Source organism: Aulonocara sp. 'chitande type north' Nkhata Bay, linkage group LG15 (assembly GCF_057382095.1).
Source record: "Aulonocara sp. 'chitande type north' Nkhata Bay isolate Kocher_YH1m ecotype deep benthic linkage group LG15, A_spYH_male_GT1.1, whole genome shotgun sequence".
Taxonomy (NCBI): domain Eukaryota; kingdom Metazoa; phylum Chordata; class Actinopteri; order Cichliformes; family Cichlidae; genus Aulonocara; species Aulonocara sp. 'chitande type north' Nkhata Bay.
In genome coordinates, this window is record NC_141358.1 from 21,853,686 (window position 1) to 21,871,689 (window position 18,004).

Here is an 18,004-nt window from a genome sequence, read left to right on the forward strand (position 1 = left end):
CTTCCATATCTAATTCCAGACACCGAAACTGATTAGAACACAAAATATCAGGTTACAAAATTTGCTTTGAGGATCCAGTCTCCTTTTCCAAGCCTCTTTCCCACCTGTTACATAAACACAGATGGCTAGAGGAAAAGAAGTGAGCTTTTAGACAAAAAAAAAAAAAAGAAAAAGCACACAGAGAAAAACAGGCAGATGGAGGGAGACAGAGTTCAAAACTGAAAATAACAAAGAACACTTGTTCCGGCATTGAAGCTGAGGCGAGGAGAGATGGGCTCAGAGAAGCGGGAAACACAGGAGGAAGAAATGATCCACTCACTCTCTCGTAAAACTCTCCCTTGATGAGACTGGCAGCAATGCGGTCGACGGTCTCGCTGCTGTTGGTGATCTCCGACTGGCTCATGGCGAGGCGAGCGGCCTTAGCTGGCAGCCCTGCTTTCAGGTAGAGGTTTATGGCACCCTGGAAGTCTCCCTCGCTCTCCCTCACCTCGCCGGCCCTGTCTTCCTGACCCGTCTCCATCAGCCACCGGTAACGGTTTTCACGCAAGGTGTCGAGCTCTGGGTAGCCCTGCAGTTATTTTGCATTTAGAGTTCAACCAAACAGTTATCCTGTCCACAGATAACTAACCAACAACACTCTTGTGGTTGACAGCAGGTGTACATTGTAATTTGGTAATCCAAATTCTCTGAGAGGTAACGAGACTCCTGCCTCTGCTGTGGGTTCTGTTTTCAGAAAATGAAGCTCATAAGGACACTCGCTGTTCACCCACAGGCCTTTTCAGATTTGATAAAGTGAGTATTATAAAATAGTGTATGCAGGGAATAGATCTAAGCAAGATATAGGCATAAATGGGCTAAATTATTTTGTTTTTAGAAATGCTATTTTAGGCAATTAAGAAGCCTGTGCTTGTCATATGAGAAGGCTGTCTGTTTACACATTTTGGGTTTTCCTCTGTCTTTTCCGATTTAAACTTACTGTAGCTTTATATACTTTATTAAGCAATAAATAATTTCCCTTTTTTTCTGTCTCTTGGGGAATGCATTAGATAGGGCATCAATCCTTAAAATCCCCCATAATATAAAATGTAATAAATATATAAATAGAATATGTGGAGCTACCCACTGTGCTGACCTTTCCCGAATAAAGAGGCAGAAAAAAACTAGCTTTTGGCTTTTATTCTGTAATATAAATATGATAAATAAATATTTAAAATGTGCTGAAATCAAAGTAATCAATATAAATACGCTACCTCGAGCTGATTTGCGACCACGTAAAATGACTTGATCAAATATTATCAGTAATTGCGTGTGATTCAATTCCCTTTTTTTACCTTGGCTTCGGCTACAGCAATGCAGTCATCCCACATGTGGAGCTCTTGGTACATCTCTATGGCTTCTTCGATGGCATTCTGCACAGCAAAAACAAAACAAACAAAAGCCAAACGTTGGACTTTATTCTCCAAAAATCTAGTATTAAGGATGCAGAGCTGGGTTTATTTATTCAGTTCATTTTATTCCAAGACTTTACCAATCTCAAGTGTTTGGTAAAAGACTACAATGACTTGCCACTGCAGCCCTCACAGGGATTTGTTGGTTACCATCTTGTAAGGTAAACAATACTTTTAGCAGTGAAAGCATCTCTGTGTTGCTTGTCCTTCCCATTCTTACATGGGGAAGAAATTATTAATCTCTAGTTTGTGGCTGCTTGTTGCTCCTAAGCCATATTTTACTGTGTTGAATCCCTCTTATAGCAGGTGACAGCATTTATGTGTGCTTGTGTATCTGCATTGTTCACTGTCATCACAAGTGAAACTGAGCTGTTTATGTTCGAGTTGGAGCTAATAAATTGTGAAGGGTTACTTTAACTGAAGGAGAGGAGACTTCAGAACACACTGAGTCTATACAAGTATCATCAGAGCTATGAAAGCAAGAAAACGTGTGTGTGTATAAAGGGACACCGTATTACTGACTAAATTAACATTATATAGCAAGCTAGAAACAGTTAGTCTGTTAATATTTTGAGCTTTATATTAAAGTGGTCTATTTATTGCTAATCTGTAGAATGAACATATTTGACTAAAAATGCCAGTTTACCTGCAGATAGAGTTCCTCATAATATGGAGCAATAGTTCCTTTTCTTTAAGGTATTACTCCTCTGTTACTAATATGTTGTGCTTAACCACAAATATTAATACAAGACGTTACTGTGGTGCTGTTTACTTAAATTTCTGTGATGGTGCACATCAGGCTGTGCTGTAGACATGATGCAGTAATATAAATCAAGCATAAATACACATTTAAAAGCTTAACAGCTCTGTGAATTTTGGGGTGTTCTGTTTGTTGTAAAATCTGAAAAGGAATTCATTCTACATATTACATATTCAATCTTATTTCTAACGCTCTTTTTTTTTTTACAGCCCACCTGCTCTGTGTAGTGCATCTCAGCCAGTTTAAAATTCTTGTCCAGCATGGCCACGCGTGCTTGGACTTGATAAAATGATGTCCCATCTTCTCCCTAATAAAGAGACAAAGAGATTAAAACATACAAAAGCCAGGGAGCACTTTTGAGCTTTGCAGAGAGAAAAAACTTTTCAAGAATTGCAAAGCTGCATTTTTTTATAAGGACCACTCACAGAGATTCAGTTAAAAGGAATTTCATTAATATCAACTCCAGCAGAGACTTGCTGTACAATGAATGCTGGATTTCCAGTTCCATCATAAGACACATTTTTAAGAGAAGTGTTGAATTATTCAGGTGTCATTGCATAAAAATGTCAAATACCGTATTGCATTTCATTGGAGAATACTAATAATTAGCCAATTAGTCAGAAATATTATTGCCACCCTTAAAGCTCTTTATCTGCTATATTTGTGATCAGTGCGTTGGGCCTTTCCTCACCATTTCCTGTGAAACTTTGTCTACGATCTCGTTTGTTTGCCGCAGGAAGTGGAGGGTTGAGACATCACCCAGCGCAGCAAAGCACCTACAAAATAAAAGGGAGAGAAAACCATAGAGGAACTAAGCAATTAAGCAGCAGATGGTGACAGAGAAAGTCAAACAGAAACAGAAATAAAGAGAAATATATTCAGTTTAGTGGAGGAAGAATGCATTTCTGGTCAGTGAAAACTTGTTCACTTAATGAACTGAGATAAATTAAAGCTCTTTCTCTAATTAGCCTTTAGATTCAGTGTGAGAAGCTGAGAAATACACAGGCACATCTTAGCATTTGGCCACTTTATTACCAACTCTCTGTGAACAGTTGCATCAGATTAATGAACAAGTCATGAAAGAAAAAAAGTTTAAAAACTCCTACTGTCTGACTCTTTTTTTTCTGCTTCCCTCTCTCATTAACATCACTTCCCTCCCTCATTAACATTATCCACTCCAGACAAAACTGTTTCTTTCCCCGATTTCATGATTTATGCAATTCAAGACGATGCCTAACGAACAGCATATGCATTATTAATGACAGGGAATTCAAATTTGAAAGGTTTCTCAAAACAGAGAGAACTAAAGATGGAGAGAGAGGAATAAAATGATAGAAAATTAAAAACTGTCTTTGATGATAAATGAAGTTGGGGGGGGGGGGGGCTCTGGCAGAAACACAGCCATCGGCCGTGCGTGTGCAGAGGGTATACTTCTATTATGTTGTGGGGACATTTATCTGGTTATAAAATAATATTTCAAGGAACTATCTGATTATCTTTAAGGTACAAAAATCAAGCTGTATAAGCTGAATCTGTATATTTTAGATAAAAGAATCGGTCAGAGGAGTACAGGTTATAGTAAATGTCCAGGAAATGAATGTAAGTCAATGTAATGTCCTCTGAAGTGATGAAAAACAACTGCCCGGGAGTGCGCAAGTGTGTCCAAGAGTGTATTTCTTCATTCCAGGTGATGAAGGTGCCCTTGTTGCCTCTTTCCTCTTTTTTTCTCTCCAGCCCCAGAGATAAGTCTCACTTGCAATGACGACTGATACTGAATGTAATTATTCCGGAGACAAGAACATTACTTTGAAAGGGCTTTGTGTGTGGCTGTGTGTGCGTGCGTGTTTGTGTCGTGCTGACCTTTCTGCGATGTGCAGCTGGCAAGCCTCTAGAGCCAGCTTGCTGAGTGTCTTCCACATGGCTTCAGTCTCTGGTGACATCTCCAGAGTCTCGAGGAAGGCTGTGGCTCTGGAAAATACACGCACATGCACAAGTAGAGCTGAGCCAGGTGGCAAGACAGAACATAAAGCAAGTATTCTGTGCTGCAGATACCGACCACAAATGGTGTGTAAAGATAAGGAGCGGCAGAAGAGCTGCAAATATCGAGGAAACTGTGTTACAGCAGCCACTCCCAAATTTAAGTCTGAATTGGAAAATCTTCTACGGCCTTTTCATCACTTTTAAATATGCTTTAATTCAGTTTAGTCTAAGTTTTTATCTTGTTTTTTAGTCAGACTTGTTGGATACTGGACCGTAAGACAGATAAAGTAAAAAAATAAAAATAAATTAGCCTAATTTGGCTGATGCAAATGTCCAAATGGAAAAAACAAGGAACTCCAAAGTAAGGATGAAGAGAAGGTTAGTGAACATGATACCAAGAACATTAAACTGAAGCAGGAAGATGGCATTATAGATACACACGAGGGGGACTGGTGATTAGACACAGGTGACCCAAAAAAAACGTCTTTTCATAAATCTGGATCAAGTTGGTTCCTGAATGTCCCAAATTCATTCTTCAGCAAGACAATCACAATAATAGCCCCACATATAGAGCCATAAAGAAGATGTTTTGTATTACTGTATGAAGTAAATCAATGAATAAAACCTATTCATGGTCCAGTGTTTCACTATAGCATGCTCTACAAAAACATAAAGCAAGTCACAATGGACCGTGAGATGTTCTGATCTAATAAAGTCTGCTGAGGAGATCAGTGGACATGTTAGAAAGATTATTACTGGTATGACCTGAAAAGATGCTGAACTTCTTCAATGTGACAGCTGCTAAAGAGGGGCCAGGGCTATCTTCTTAATCTAATTCAATCACATTCACCAACATTAGTAAAATAGAATTTAGAAGACTTATTTGACAGATTAGCAGATTAGAAAGATCATGATTTATAAGAATAATGAGAGGAATAACAAATAGCTCCCCAGAAGGCACAAAGCTGTAACATTACTTTACAAAATAATTGCAATAACACAGTGATCTTTTAACTCAGATCATGAGTGGATGAAATAAAATGCCTGATTTCCACATTCAGTTGTACTTGTCCCATTGTAAAGTATAATTTTTGCTTTACGTGATTCATAGCTTAAAAATAAAATCTGTACTTATCATATCTATTAGCTCACCCTATGTTCATCTAATGTCTGAAAAACAGAGGTTTAAGCTCCGCCCCCTTTAAGACAACCTTCTACTTATTGGCTACCCCACACAAACAGAAAGCTATCTTCTCTCACTGATTTAACACAGAGACAAGTGTATATAAAATGTCAGGAAGAAAGGACTTAAAACAGTATGAAACCTAAACTTATTGGCTAATGGCGATTACTGGTACATTATGGACCTGCTAATATGGACATTCACCACTATAACTGAAGATAACAGAGTATTTAAAAGAACCAAGAAGATTCCCATAAGACCACAGAGAGTGCAATTAAACTTTTCTGTCTCTTATTACCCAAAATTATGCCAACCTAAACTTCACAGCATTGTGCTGAAAAACCTGATAATGTAACCTTGACTGGAATAATCAAAATAAAACAATTGATTCCCTAAATTTATTTACATTATGCCTCTTCCAGAAGCTTTTCTACTGTAGCTGACTTTAGTGACATTGTCAGCAAAGGCCTGACGGTGCTCAGCGGAGGACCAAATGACCTCCTCCACACACAGTTCCATGTCAAAACAATACTATATTCAGTTAAAAGTTGTAAACTGTTTCTCAAAATATATGAGTTTCAAAAATATAGTCATGATTTTTCAATTCCTTATTTGGTAGTTTGAGCTTAAAAATTTTAATTCCAAACTTTGTATGACAATTTCTTCCTATGAAAGAAGACCATTAAACATATAAGCAACCAAATTCCTCCTAAAGACTCTCAAAGTGCTAGAGGAAGGAGCTGAGTTGATGCTCCTCTGAATAAGAGAGGTCAGTTATAATTATTTACTCCATCTGATGAGGTGGCTTCACACGAGCATCCTTTCGGAGGTGATCAAATCACAACACGCTGAAGGGAAGGATTATATCTCCCAGCTGGCCTGGAAGTGCTGAGGAAATACTCGAGAAGAGCTGGAGGAAGCTGCTGGATAAAAGGACATCTGGCCTGTTCTGCTCACCCTACTGTCACTGCGCCTCTGACCCAGAAAAGTGACGGGTGCAAGGAAGGACGGACGGATGTTCACGCTGCATCGTCATTTTGATAGGCTGTATGGTTTTATTTAGTGGGCTGTACTCACCTGTTATAATCTCCATCATCAACAGCCGTACCAAACTCAATGAGGCCTTCGTCGAGTGTGTATGTCACCATGTTGACGCCCTCTGTCACAATCACATCCGTCTTGCCATCGGCTCTTTTGAGATCCACAATGTCTCCCTGACAAAGAAAGGAGATACATATTATGCATAGGTATGAAACCTCCGCGCTGTGTTAATAAAGTGGAAAACGTGTTTTTCGTGCTACTGCATTTATTAGACAGTTTAAGCCAGAAAATGCTTAATCGATGAAGCTTTTACTTATAAAAATACATTTTGTCAGGTTTTTATATTCTGCAATTCTGCAGTATGCATGGACACAGGTTTACAACATCACAGCTTCATTAGTGGGTCAGTCCAGTCGACCACCATAATCAACTTGCACCCTCCAAATTCACATTATGGATGCTTTTAGCCAAGAAAAACAATGAGTACACTTAAATATACTTGCATAATTATAATGAAAGTTTTTGTTAAACCTTTATTTAACAAGATAAGAATGTCTTTCTTTTTGGAGAGTGTTCTCAGCCAATATATGCAGCATTAGCAAAGCAGGGTTTTTTTCTAGAAACCAGAGTGCGTAAAGAAAAGTTTCACAAGTACGTGGAGAACAGAAGTGCACACAGATTGGCCTTGGAACAAACATGATGGGCGTATGTTTCCCAGTTTGGCTCTTCAGAAGTTTTACGCTTTTGTTTTTCACATATTATTAGATAAAGGCATCAAAATAACGTTCCACATATATGGCTGGATGTATCACCAAGATAGCTGCTGAGTAGCAAAGTATATCAGAAATATTAAATTTCAAAATTCAATTTATTTTAAGCCAGTTTTAGTTATACTGCACCCCTTCACAACTACAGTCATCTCAAGGCACTTTGGTACCCAATAATATGGTGATTATTAATGAGGATTTCCACTAAACACTATGAAATCAAATACTTTTAAAGGAATTATGACCAGCTCATAACAGCAGCAATTCTTTGTCCATTACTACCCTCTGCTATTGTCTACAAAATAAAAATGTCTTGCACAAAGCTCAGTGCACTTTGCAAAAACATAAATCAGCCACACAAGAGGCTGCTGCGATGGTTTTTGTTATTAATGAGAACAGCAGCAAGTGTTAACGCAAGCAACTTTCAAAACCCTGCGCACACCAGGGGCGACTAACTGCCTCAGGACAGCGGCACAAAAAGCTGGTTCTCTGTTAAGGCTTTGCCAGCAACACAAAAAGGCTTGAGAACAGTAAAAATACAAAAACATGCAGCTTCAGTATAAACACTGTGGAGATATTAAAAATAAAAAGGTTTATCAAAACAAGCCGACCAGGGCAGATGCAGAGCCTCCAGTTAACGATGCCGACCATACTTAAATCACACTTACAAAGAAAACAAAAGCTCACCTTGACGGGGAACATGGTGACGGTCTCTGGGCTGTCAATGCTGTACCAGATGCAGAGGTTTCCCCGGTTTTGGGAGACCACCACATCGCTGCCAGGCACCCACTGGACGTAAGAGCAGAAACTCAGCAATGTGGTCTTCACGCCAGACTGTATGTCGTACAGATGGAGCTGCAGAGGACAGAGAAAGATAGAAAGATATAGAAATTCCTATTTTCATCATCAGGAAATGGTTTCAAGTCCAACAGTAAAGGCAAAGTCCAGCAAGTGTCACTGTACATAAGAATGGATTTCTCCAATTCCAGCTGTGACCATTAAATTTAAAGTTCGTAAATATAGAGTCCAGAGAGTTAATCTGGTTTATCTTCGCATAAAATAAAAAAATAGGTTCTATACAAAGGTAACAAAACCACTTTACAGTCCATCAAAGCTCATTTGTATCCACAATAATATTATATTTTTATTATATACTGTATAATTTAAATGTTTCATAGGAAGTTTATGCCGACAGTACTTTGCACCAGATTATCTTTTGCTATCTTTAAAATAGTCATTTCAAGAGTATTCAGAGCATCATCATCAGTGTGTGAATGGGTGAATGACTGAATGTAGTGTAAAGGGACTAAGTAAAGCGCTATACAAATACAGGCCATTTAGCATTTAGCATTTTACCATCATGGATCACCACTTAAAGTCAGGCTAAGTTGAATTTATTTAGATTTATTTTATTTGAATCATTGATTTATTTTTTGCACCTGCATTTGTTGGTTTAGTTTACTTATAACCTCATTAGCTCAGGAATGTAAGTTCCAGGCCCACTGCACAGCAGACCCACACTCCTTCCACCTGTTTGTTTCCTTTGGCCATGTCTCCATACCTTATTTTATTTTAATTCTTGAACTTCTGTAGGTACACTGACTCTTGGTTGTGACATCCTCTTTATAGCCAGTCTCTGGAATAAGCCAAGCCTTTATGTTTTCTTTGTTGTGGCAAAAATATGTAACTAGTACTTGGATTTTGGGGTGCATTTGAAGATATAATGTGGTTATTCTTCGATCTATAGAAAACCTGGTTGGTGAAGTTTGTTACCTTTAGGTAGGAGACCTTAAAAGTGAAAGAGTTGTTTCTCCTTGTCCACAGTACAAAAATAGGCCTTATGCATCTTCTAGTGTTAGGTCCATAATTTGTTGGACCTTTTGGCACATTAGGTCATTGTCAACCGTCCTAAAAATGTTTGTAAAAACTCCTTAAATTAAAGCTGAAAGTATGCACTTCAAACGCATCTTAATAGTCTTGTTTAAAACCCACTGGTTTACACAACAGGTTTTACTTCTTTTTATTCCATCCATCTGTTCTCTCCCACTTATTCTTGTCTAGGGCGAGAGGCAGGGTACACCCTGGACAGGTCGCCAATGTGCCACAGGGCTAACACACAGAGACAAACAACCATTTACACCTATGGGCAAATTAGAGTTACCAATTAATGTAACCCCACTAACTGCATGTCTTTGGACTGTGGGAGGAAGCCAGAGTACAGAGTACAGAAAACCCAAGCAAACATGGGGGGAACATGCCAACTACTGACAGCAAGACCCAAGCCTGATGGTGGAGCTGAACTCAGGACCTTGCTGTGAGGCAACAGCGCTATCTACCATGCCACCATGCTTTTTAATTCTTTCTTTTGAAATATACTACCTAAAATATCATGCTATGCATGAGAAAATGTGATAGATTAGATTGCATTTTCCTTTTCATCTTCCTTTTAGACCACCCTTGTTCTAATTGGCTGCTACTGGAAACCAAAATGTTTGAAAAGCAGGTAGAAGGGTACCCCAGCTCTGTGTGCCTGCATTTAGAGCAGTCTAGCCTAAAGCCTAAACACTTGGCCCACTCCCTTCTTTCTTTGAAAATGTAACCATGTTTGACATTCCACATACACTTTATGGCTTTATTATTACTTACATCCTTTATAGTATAATTTGTTGCCGCTGTACCATCTCTGGATTAACATTTTAGGTTTTCGATATATGACAGCAGAACACTTAAAGTAAAGATTCGATAGGAAACATTTTGCTAGCAACCTGTTCTTGTAGGTTGAGGTTTACATTAGCATAGTTAAACTCATTTGGCTTGAACAAAGTTGATTAACATCCAGCAGCTCCACGTGAAAACTCCCACTGCAATAATCTGTTCCACTGTGCACTTGATGAGAATGTAGATTCTATAAGCTACAGAGACTCCCGCAGCACTTAATGTGCATGTGTGAGTATGTCAGACCGCCCGCTGATGTAATCAGCTTCCTTAATGCCCTCCCCACACCCACCATCACTAATTTTAATAATGCTTTGTCTATAGTCTCACCCGGGTGCTCAGCTTGCCAACTTTAAAATGCAATGAGGACAAGCAGCCTGTTGATAAGGTCATCTGAAAGCAAGGAGCAATTAAAGAAACATTTTATGACTCTTTACTGTTGAAAAAAAAAATGGGAAAATGAAATTTCTCCCAGATTGTGGAGTATACGGAATTGCAGTTGGGAAACCACCATTAGTGCTGTAATAAAGGTAAAAGTTAATAACCACTGCAGATCAGATGAATTAACATTTACAGTAAACCTGGGCATAAAAAACATTTCACTGAAAAAAAAATCTGCACACGAGCCACAAAGTTTTTCAGTGATTGCAGAGATTTTTTTCTGGCACTAATTACCGTCAAACTTTTCTATTCTTCTACTTCTTCTTCAAGTCATTGATGGTCATAAATATTTTACAATCTCTTTCGCTAAAGTTGATTTTGCATATACTAAAAGGAAACTTGTACACTAGATTTGTAAAACTGAATTATGTGTCACAGCAAGTCACACTGGAGGAAAAAGTTAGACTCCACAGAGGGATTCTCAATTACCTGAGTTCTCCTTGTCTTTGCCCCAAGGCTTAAACATCAAACTTTTTTTTTACCCCGAGGCAACAACTGACAGCATCTCGCTGCTGCTCTCATCCTCCACACAAGGCCTCTGTGAATCTCAGCAACCTCTTACATATAACCAGAGGAAAATGAATACTGTTTTTTAAATGGGGTCTATGACAGCAAAATTAATGTTTTCCCACTTATATGACATAAGACGTAACTAAAGGAAAAAAAAATTAGTTTTGTGCAAAAAAAAAAAAGGCTTTTAAATAGGGACAGTTCAACGTCATGAAGAATTAACATTTAAAGGCCTAGTTTGCTTTTACTCCATCCAGATTATTATATACAGTACGATCTATATAGAGATGTCTGCCTTCCCTGGAACATATCTGTACCAATTAGAGCTCAACTTGTGAATTTCTTAATACAATATAATCTTTCCCAGACATTAAACATCGTTATAAAAGCAGATTAAATGTTCACGCTACACCAGAAAGCACTTTCCAATTTTCCTCTAGTCTTATTGTTTTATTCTTTTGTTGATTAATCTTACTCCTTTGGGACTCAAAAACAGCGGGACAAGTGGGAACCGTGTCATTTAAAGGGATCAAAAGCCAAAAAAAGAAAAGTTGGTAACCTCTGATTTAAACCCTATAGCTAACATTTCATGCCTTTCATGGTTAATTTATGGCACCCCCTGGTGGCAAAGACGGTTTCACATTTATCTTGACTGTCAGTCAGAAAGGCTGGATGACCAAAATGGTTCAAAACAGAGCCACAGCGCCTGTTTTGGATGATGGACATGGCCATAACTAAAGAAATGCCCCTAGCATTGACAGCCTTTTCTACTTTCCTCATCACACTGTCTATCATTTGCCCCCTCGCTCTCTTTTTGCCTCTGGGTCTCTATCTCATTGTGCCGAGGTTTTATTCTTACCCGCAGCTTCTTGTCCCTGAACAGCAGTTTGCACCCGGTTTCATTGAGCTCCAGCCAGTCAATCTTGGAGTCGTGGCTGATGGTTCCCAGATTGTAGCCTCCGGCCAAGTCCACTGAGGGGAGAAATAAACCGACAGATTAACTGAGTCAGACTGCCAGTGTCTAGCTAACGCTGGCCTTTTATTCAAGATCACAAATCAGCTAGTTCTTTTATAATTTTCCATAATTCTATCAGGCAGAGCCTGAGCTGTTTCTCTGCTCTCAAAATGTACCTTCTTTGGGATCCAGCTGATATTAGTGTGCTGATGTGAGGCCTATACAGTCTTTTTAATTAAAATGGGGGTTATTGTCCACACAGAGCTAACTGACTTTATACTGCAGTTATTGTAGGTATATTACTTTAGGAGTTTAATATTATGGTAAGTAATCATATGGGCTGGCTGAGTTCCTATATGCTATGACTTGGTCAAATACTACCAGTTTTCACTGAGTTGTATTTGGAACAAAAAGGTGGAATTATCCTCTTTGAGGCACAGGTACCTGTGTATGGGCCTCAGTAAAGTGAAGTTCAGTTACATAATGATTTCATTTATGCCTGTTTGCTTTCCTCTTGTGAAGAGTCTCTGCAACCTGCTGTTACCCGTAACACCCTCCTCTGCGTAGCTCTGGGGAGACATTTACTTTTGCGCATAATATATGTACAATATGACTGAAAATGTCAAAAGCAACAATCTAGATCCAATTAACAAGTATGACTTTAATGTCTTATTTATAAATGCTATTAATATATGTTATATGCTCCCCTCAATGACCAGAGGCAGACTTTCATTATGAAGAACATGGCCTTATAACTTCATTTTTAGTCAGCCCATCATACACCATGCTGTCTAGTAGGCCTCCATAATATATTCACCCGCTGCTTAGAATAGTCCCCGAAAAATCTACTGTTTCGTCCTGTTTACATAATATTAGCCTAAAACACTTTTATAAGCACATTTATAAGATAAAACTTTCTTGAGGATGTTTTATGTTTTCAGTACAAACCAAAAGCCTTCAAGGTGTGGGCCAAAGACAAATAATGATTATTTCATGGGAAAATGTAATTAATTTATGAGAACATGAATTACCTTTATGTTTAACTATTACAACTAAGGGTGTACTCACAATATGCAATCTGTACCATGCTGAGCACATCTGACACCCAAAGTTTCTTTAACTGCGACCTGGCCACTGAAAGACTCAAGCACAGTATTCCAATACTTCCTCAACGACAGCCTCCATTAAAATCTCTGTGGTAAATAATTAATAAATATAAAGGGAATGTGAGAGAACAGCCTGCCATAGCTCACAAAAATGGTCCAATTAAGCCACAAACGCATGAAGCCGTGTGTGCTTTTGAAAGAGACAGACAGCGAGCACAAGGGGGAGGAGCTAACATGCTGAGACTAACTGGGGTGTGTTCAGTCACTGAGCGCAGCGTGAGCTCAGGTCATTGGGGGAGTGGGGAGGGACTATGCCTACTGCAAAAGCACCCTGAGTGTTAAATCCTTTTCTGAACCTGGACAGTCACATTTTGAATAGACACAATTACAGTCTCACTTTCTCTCTCTCTCACACACACACACACACAGAGTTTTTTTCTTACCAATAGCAATAGTCTTTATGTCAATCAGATAAGCGAGCTTCTTGTTGTCTTCAACTCCTTTCTGCTTCCTCTCATTTAGTCGGACACTAGACACACACACACACACACACACTTGGTTTAAATGACATGACTGCATTCAGCGAGATATGGTTTTATCAAGTAATAACCCAGCATTAGTGCAGCGTAACTGGCTTCAGCTGCTCTTCATTATGTTAAATCCCAGGATGAACCTGGTCATGAATTTGTCATGCTGCAGTGTCCAGCCGGAGGCGAGCAGCAGCCAGAGTATCCGACAGCCATCAGTCACAGAAAGGCTGACAGCGCTGACACTTCTGACAGCTCTGAATACATTAACATAGATGTGTGCTGACTAGTTGGTTTAGCCTCACTGACTCCTGCGGACTCCTTACTGTAATGATGCAGAGGATTTCTCCAAAACTCAATACCGCCATCTAATGGTCATGGCTGAAAGCACTTATGAGAACGCATCAGGGTTAATGTTTGTGTCTCTGTTTGTACCTTATGTATATAAATTTGTCATTTTTTTAATTGTTCAAGACAGGAAAAAAATTTGGATTTCTCTTTAGTTTTTCAGTATATTACAAATGCTGTATTCAAAAAGATAATGCATGTTTGAATAATCCAAAATATTCCTGTTTGGAAGTGAGATATTGATTTCATTGCCAATATGCAAAACTATCATTCATTGCAGGTTCAGGCTATTACCATAAATCAATTTTTGGACAATTTTGTAAATGGATGATGAAAGATGTGCTCGTGACACTGCTGCTGAATCGTTTTTGTTGCAGGGCACGGTGACATAAATGTTTGTAATCGCCTGAAATTTCTCCTAGTGTGACTTTTAATCAGAATTATACAGTTGCAACCCCCATCAGCAGATCACTAATACTGCATGCGTGGGACTGTTTCACATCTGTTCCTTAGAACCAAACAAACCGGTTGAGGTGCTCGAGTGTTACTCAACAGACTGCTTCTGCATAATTATGAGGAACGGAGCCAACCTGATGAGGTGGGGGTTCATAAATTCCGTGCGAACTGATCCCAGAATCTCGTTGCTGCTGTACTCCACCAAGCTCAACTCCCCGGCATTAAATATCATGCACACCTGAAAACAGAAACAAGAACAGGGCTGTGAATACAGCAGAGTGAAGAATGTACTTTTATGGACAACATGACAGGACCTGATATATAACCTCCTTCGCCGAGATAATTATATTTACTAAACACTAGGCCTTTGTGCTCCTTGGCAAGCCTCTAAATGTGGTTTGGGGGTTTTTTTTAATAAGAAAACAAAAACAATTTGCACACTGTCTAAATGGTTAGTGTGTACTCACTGTTTCATTTTCAAAGAAGAACTTTTCATTTCCCCCAGAGCCAGTCCAAGGCACCTGGGAGAGGACAGAGAAAGCAAAATTAACTGTAATACAAATATTACAACAATACTGCGAACATAACACAATTACACAGTGTGAAGAACGCATTTACTGTGAGAATCTGACATTAATGTTTGTGAACCACACACTCTTATTGCGCCATAATGATGTGATTAACTGATTACTCATGTTTAGTTGTTAAGTATATGTGACAGAGAACAAAAATTGACAGTTTATGACCAAAAAAATGTAACAGCATGTCAGCTTGCATATTCTCTAGCATGGGGTTGCACGCCTATAAATGTTGGGTCTCTCTAGCCCATTGAACTAAAAGACCTTTTATTAAATGCAGAGACCTAACTTCAAAGCCTTCACCTGAATTTTTGGTCACAATGTTTCCCTTCTCCTATATTATTCCCTTCCAAGAGTACCACTCCTGTTACTTCTTTGTTTTATGGTATATTCTTTTATGGTATAATACTTGAGGTCCAACCTCGCTTAATTTATTTGTCAGGAGATCTCCCAGCAGGAGAGTATCTGATGTGTGAGCCATCAGGTAGCGATCTTTCCCCATGATCTTCACTTCTTCTATCTCATAACCGTAATAGGACTTCAGGACAACCCGAGTTCCTGTGGAGAGGTTCTTTACTATCACCTAGAATTAAAAGAAACAAAACAAAACATATTCCATCTTTACTTACGGTTTTGAAATCCAGTAACAATCGATTCACACACACTGATATTTGATACTTTCAACCTGTTAATCCTGTTAAAACGACAGTCAGTTCAGTGTGGTGGTCATTCCAAGCAGCAAAGTTAATCGCAAGAGACTCCTTCTTGTGTGTGTTCATAATGTGTGTATTTATTGTATAGTTTTAATTACTACTTTGCTTTTGCAAATTAGTGTGGCCTACAAGTAATGTGGTGTGCGGCACAGACTCATGCTTATTCCTATAAAAATAAAAATATTAAATTAAAAACATGGCTTTTTTTTTTAAAGATATTTTCTTAGAATTAGCAATTAGTGTTGTTTTTTCCCTATTTTCTAAGGGTAACATTATAAACAACAACAAATTATCTATGGGAAATAATAAAAAAAGGCAGATATATTAATGTTTGATGGCTTACAAATAATGAAAAACAAACAAGATGTGTATTTCCAGCATGGCTTTTTTTCCAGACTACTGTAAACATAATTTTCTGCTACATTTAATTTGTCAATTAAGAAGAAAATCAGATAAACAAAAAGGCTGGATGATTGTTTTCGGAGCTCATCTCTTTCTTAATCATACAGGGCTGCTTGTTGCACCTGAATTCATTAAGTCTGCATTACTGCTCTCACAAAATCAACGGGGCTGTTTTCACATCGTCTGTTAATTAGCAGAAGAAGGAGAGCAAAGAGACGTCTGAAATTGCCTATTTGGTTGTCTGTTTGTCTAATTTAGTGAAATTACAAACACTGTGGTTCAGCACTGATGATTTTCTTGTTGCCTGGCTGTTCCTACCTGGCTCAGGCCAACGTAGGTCACTTCATACTTGTTCTTGTAGATGGTTCTTCGCAGGCAGCAGTCAAACAGCTCCACTCCCCCACACAGTGTTCCCTGTTGAGACACAATCAACAATTAAACACCTAAAAAACGCAATTTACATTTTCTAATCTGTTTTTTTTTGGTCATTTTCAGATGGTAGCAGCACAGAAATAATAGTTATTGTAGAACATACATGCTTTCAGAGTCATCATAGGCTGTTGGAGTCAAGAGTTGGTGAAAAAAATGGACACCAAAAGGCATCTTAACACAATGTTGAACTTAAAGTCACACTGCAGGTTAAAATAACGTTTTTTTAACCTTTATTTAAGCAGACAGTCACAGAATGCGTTAGATCAAGTATTTACAGCGCAGAGGCGTGATCCGTCTTTCTTCCAGGCCAAGCTGGTGATTGTGTAGAGGTTGGAAATTTCTTTAGGTTTGGCTTCATCCCACATTCCTCTCCTCGGAGCCCAATTAAACACCCGCAACCTGGACAAACATCACAAAGGAAAAACAAACTTAGCAGAAACATCATGATAAACTTTCACTTTAACTGTAAAGCTGCCACACACCGACCGGTCAAAGCTGCCAAACACCACAGATTCCCCACTGGGGCTGGCGACAGCCACGGTGAACTCCTTCTCTGTTCGGTCGCGGCTGTAGTCGAAGGTCTGCAGGATGTGTCCCTCTCTGCTGTAGGCCACCACCTTCTTGTCACAGCCCCCCACCATGATGCTGTTTGCACCCCAGGCTAGAGCGTAGGGTGGGCACAAGTGTGTCAGAAGCTTACCCTGTGGCAAGTAAACAAATGTGTGAGAAGATATGTGTTGAATGGTGTAGAACTTTTAAAATAGGAATAAAAAATGCATGAAGGCAAACAATCTGTAGCTGTGTTCACTCATGCACTGAAGACCTGAACTTTTCCAGACATGCTGGAGGTGCAGTCACATTAAAAATTAAATCTTTTCTAACCCTCCAGCTCATTAATACACACTCTGTGTGACGTCTGATTGCATCAATACGAGAACAGTGCAGGTAATAGTCTGGTAAATTTAAAGCATGTAAGTGGTCATCCTGTTTCCTGCCTCCTGTGTGCTGTATGCAGGCAATACTAGACTAAACGTGCCATGGTTCTTGTTATATCTGTGTCTGTCAGCAGGTTTATTCTTTTAAGTCTTCCTGGTACTTTCTCTGTTTGTTTTTTTCTTTTAGTTACTTCCTGTTTTACTTAGTTTTAGTTTTTTTCTTTCTTCTTTTGCTTCTTTCCCTCCTTCATCATCAGGAGTCTCTTATTTGTGCCTCCTCTTCTTCTGCTTCCACCAGTCGGTGACCTGAAATTCAGTCTGATGTTTACCATGCTGCAAAATCTCTCAATTCCCAAAATGCATCTAGAGAACAGAGGATAACAGAGGAGGCTTGTTGGAATTGCTGGAGGATACACAGGTGTATCCTTCAGGGAAGTGTTTTCATCTTAAGTGTATAAAAGAGGTGTGACACACAGCTGGAATATACGGACCAAGATTATTTAAATGCTTGTTGCACGCATCTTAGATGGGACTAAGACGTGAGCAGAGGTGTTGATGATGTGCAATTTGGGAAATGAGAAAGGGGAATTATTTGCCCCACGCTCATTAGTTCACGTGTTTGACTGTTTCCACTTGTGCCTAGGGTTGATGCGTGTGCATAGATTATCCTGTATTTCTCCTTTTCTTGGGTGTTTCCCAGTTTGCCT

General features: G+C 39.0%; 1 protein-coding gene across 2 annotated transcripts in view; it reads right to left on the reverse strand.

Annotated features, from left to right (window-relative positions):
• ift172 (intraflagellar transport 172) overlaps window positions 1–18,004 on the reverse strand; it is a 54,766-nt gene that overhangs the window by 32,849 nt on the left and 3,913 nt on the right. For both annotated transcript variants that reach the window (XM_086264947.1, XM_086264948.1), the window contains exons 8-22: window positions 16,849–17,063; window positions 16,638–16,761; window positions 16,249–16,344; window positions 15,237–15,398; window positions 14,705–14,758; window positions 14,372–14,475; window positions 13,350–13,435; window positions 11,705–11,817; window positions 7,867–8,034; window positions 6,449–6,585; window positions 4,069–4,176; window positions 2,900–2,984; window positions 2,423–2,515; window positions 1,332–1,409; window positions 320–568 (exon numbers count right to left, since the gene is read on the reverse strand). In XM_086264947.1, the coding sequence (XP_086121073.1) occupies window positions 320–568; window positions 1,332–1,409; window positions 2,423–2,515; window positions 2,900–2,984; window positions 4,069–4,176; window positions 6,449–6,585; window positions 7,867–8,034; window positions 11,705–11,817; window positions 13,350–13,435; window positions 14,372–14,475; window positions 14,705–14,758; window positions 15,237–15,398; window positions 16,249–16,344; window positions 16,638–16,761; window positions 16,849–17,063 (1,872 nt within the window). The remainder of the gene's footprint in view (window positions 1–319; window positions 569–1,331; window positions 1,410–2,422; window positions 2,516–2,899; window positions 2,985–4,068; window positions 4,177–6,448; window positions 6,586–7,866; window positions 8,035–11,704; window positions 11,818–13,349; window positions 13,436–14,371; window positions 14,476–14,704; window positions 14,759–15,236; window positions 15,399–16,248; window positions 16,345–16,637; window positions 16,762–16,848; window positions 17,064–18,004) is intronic.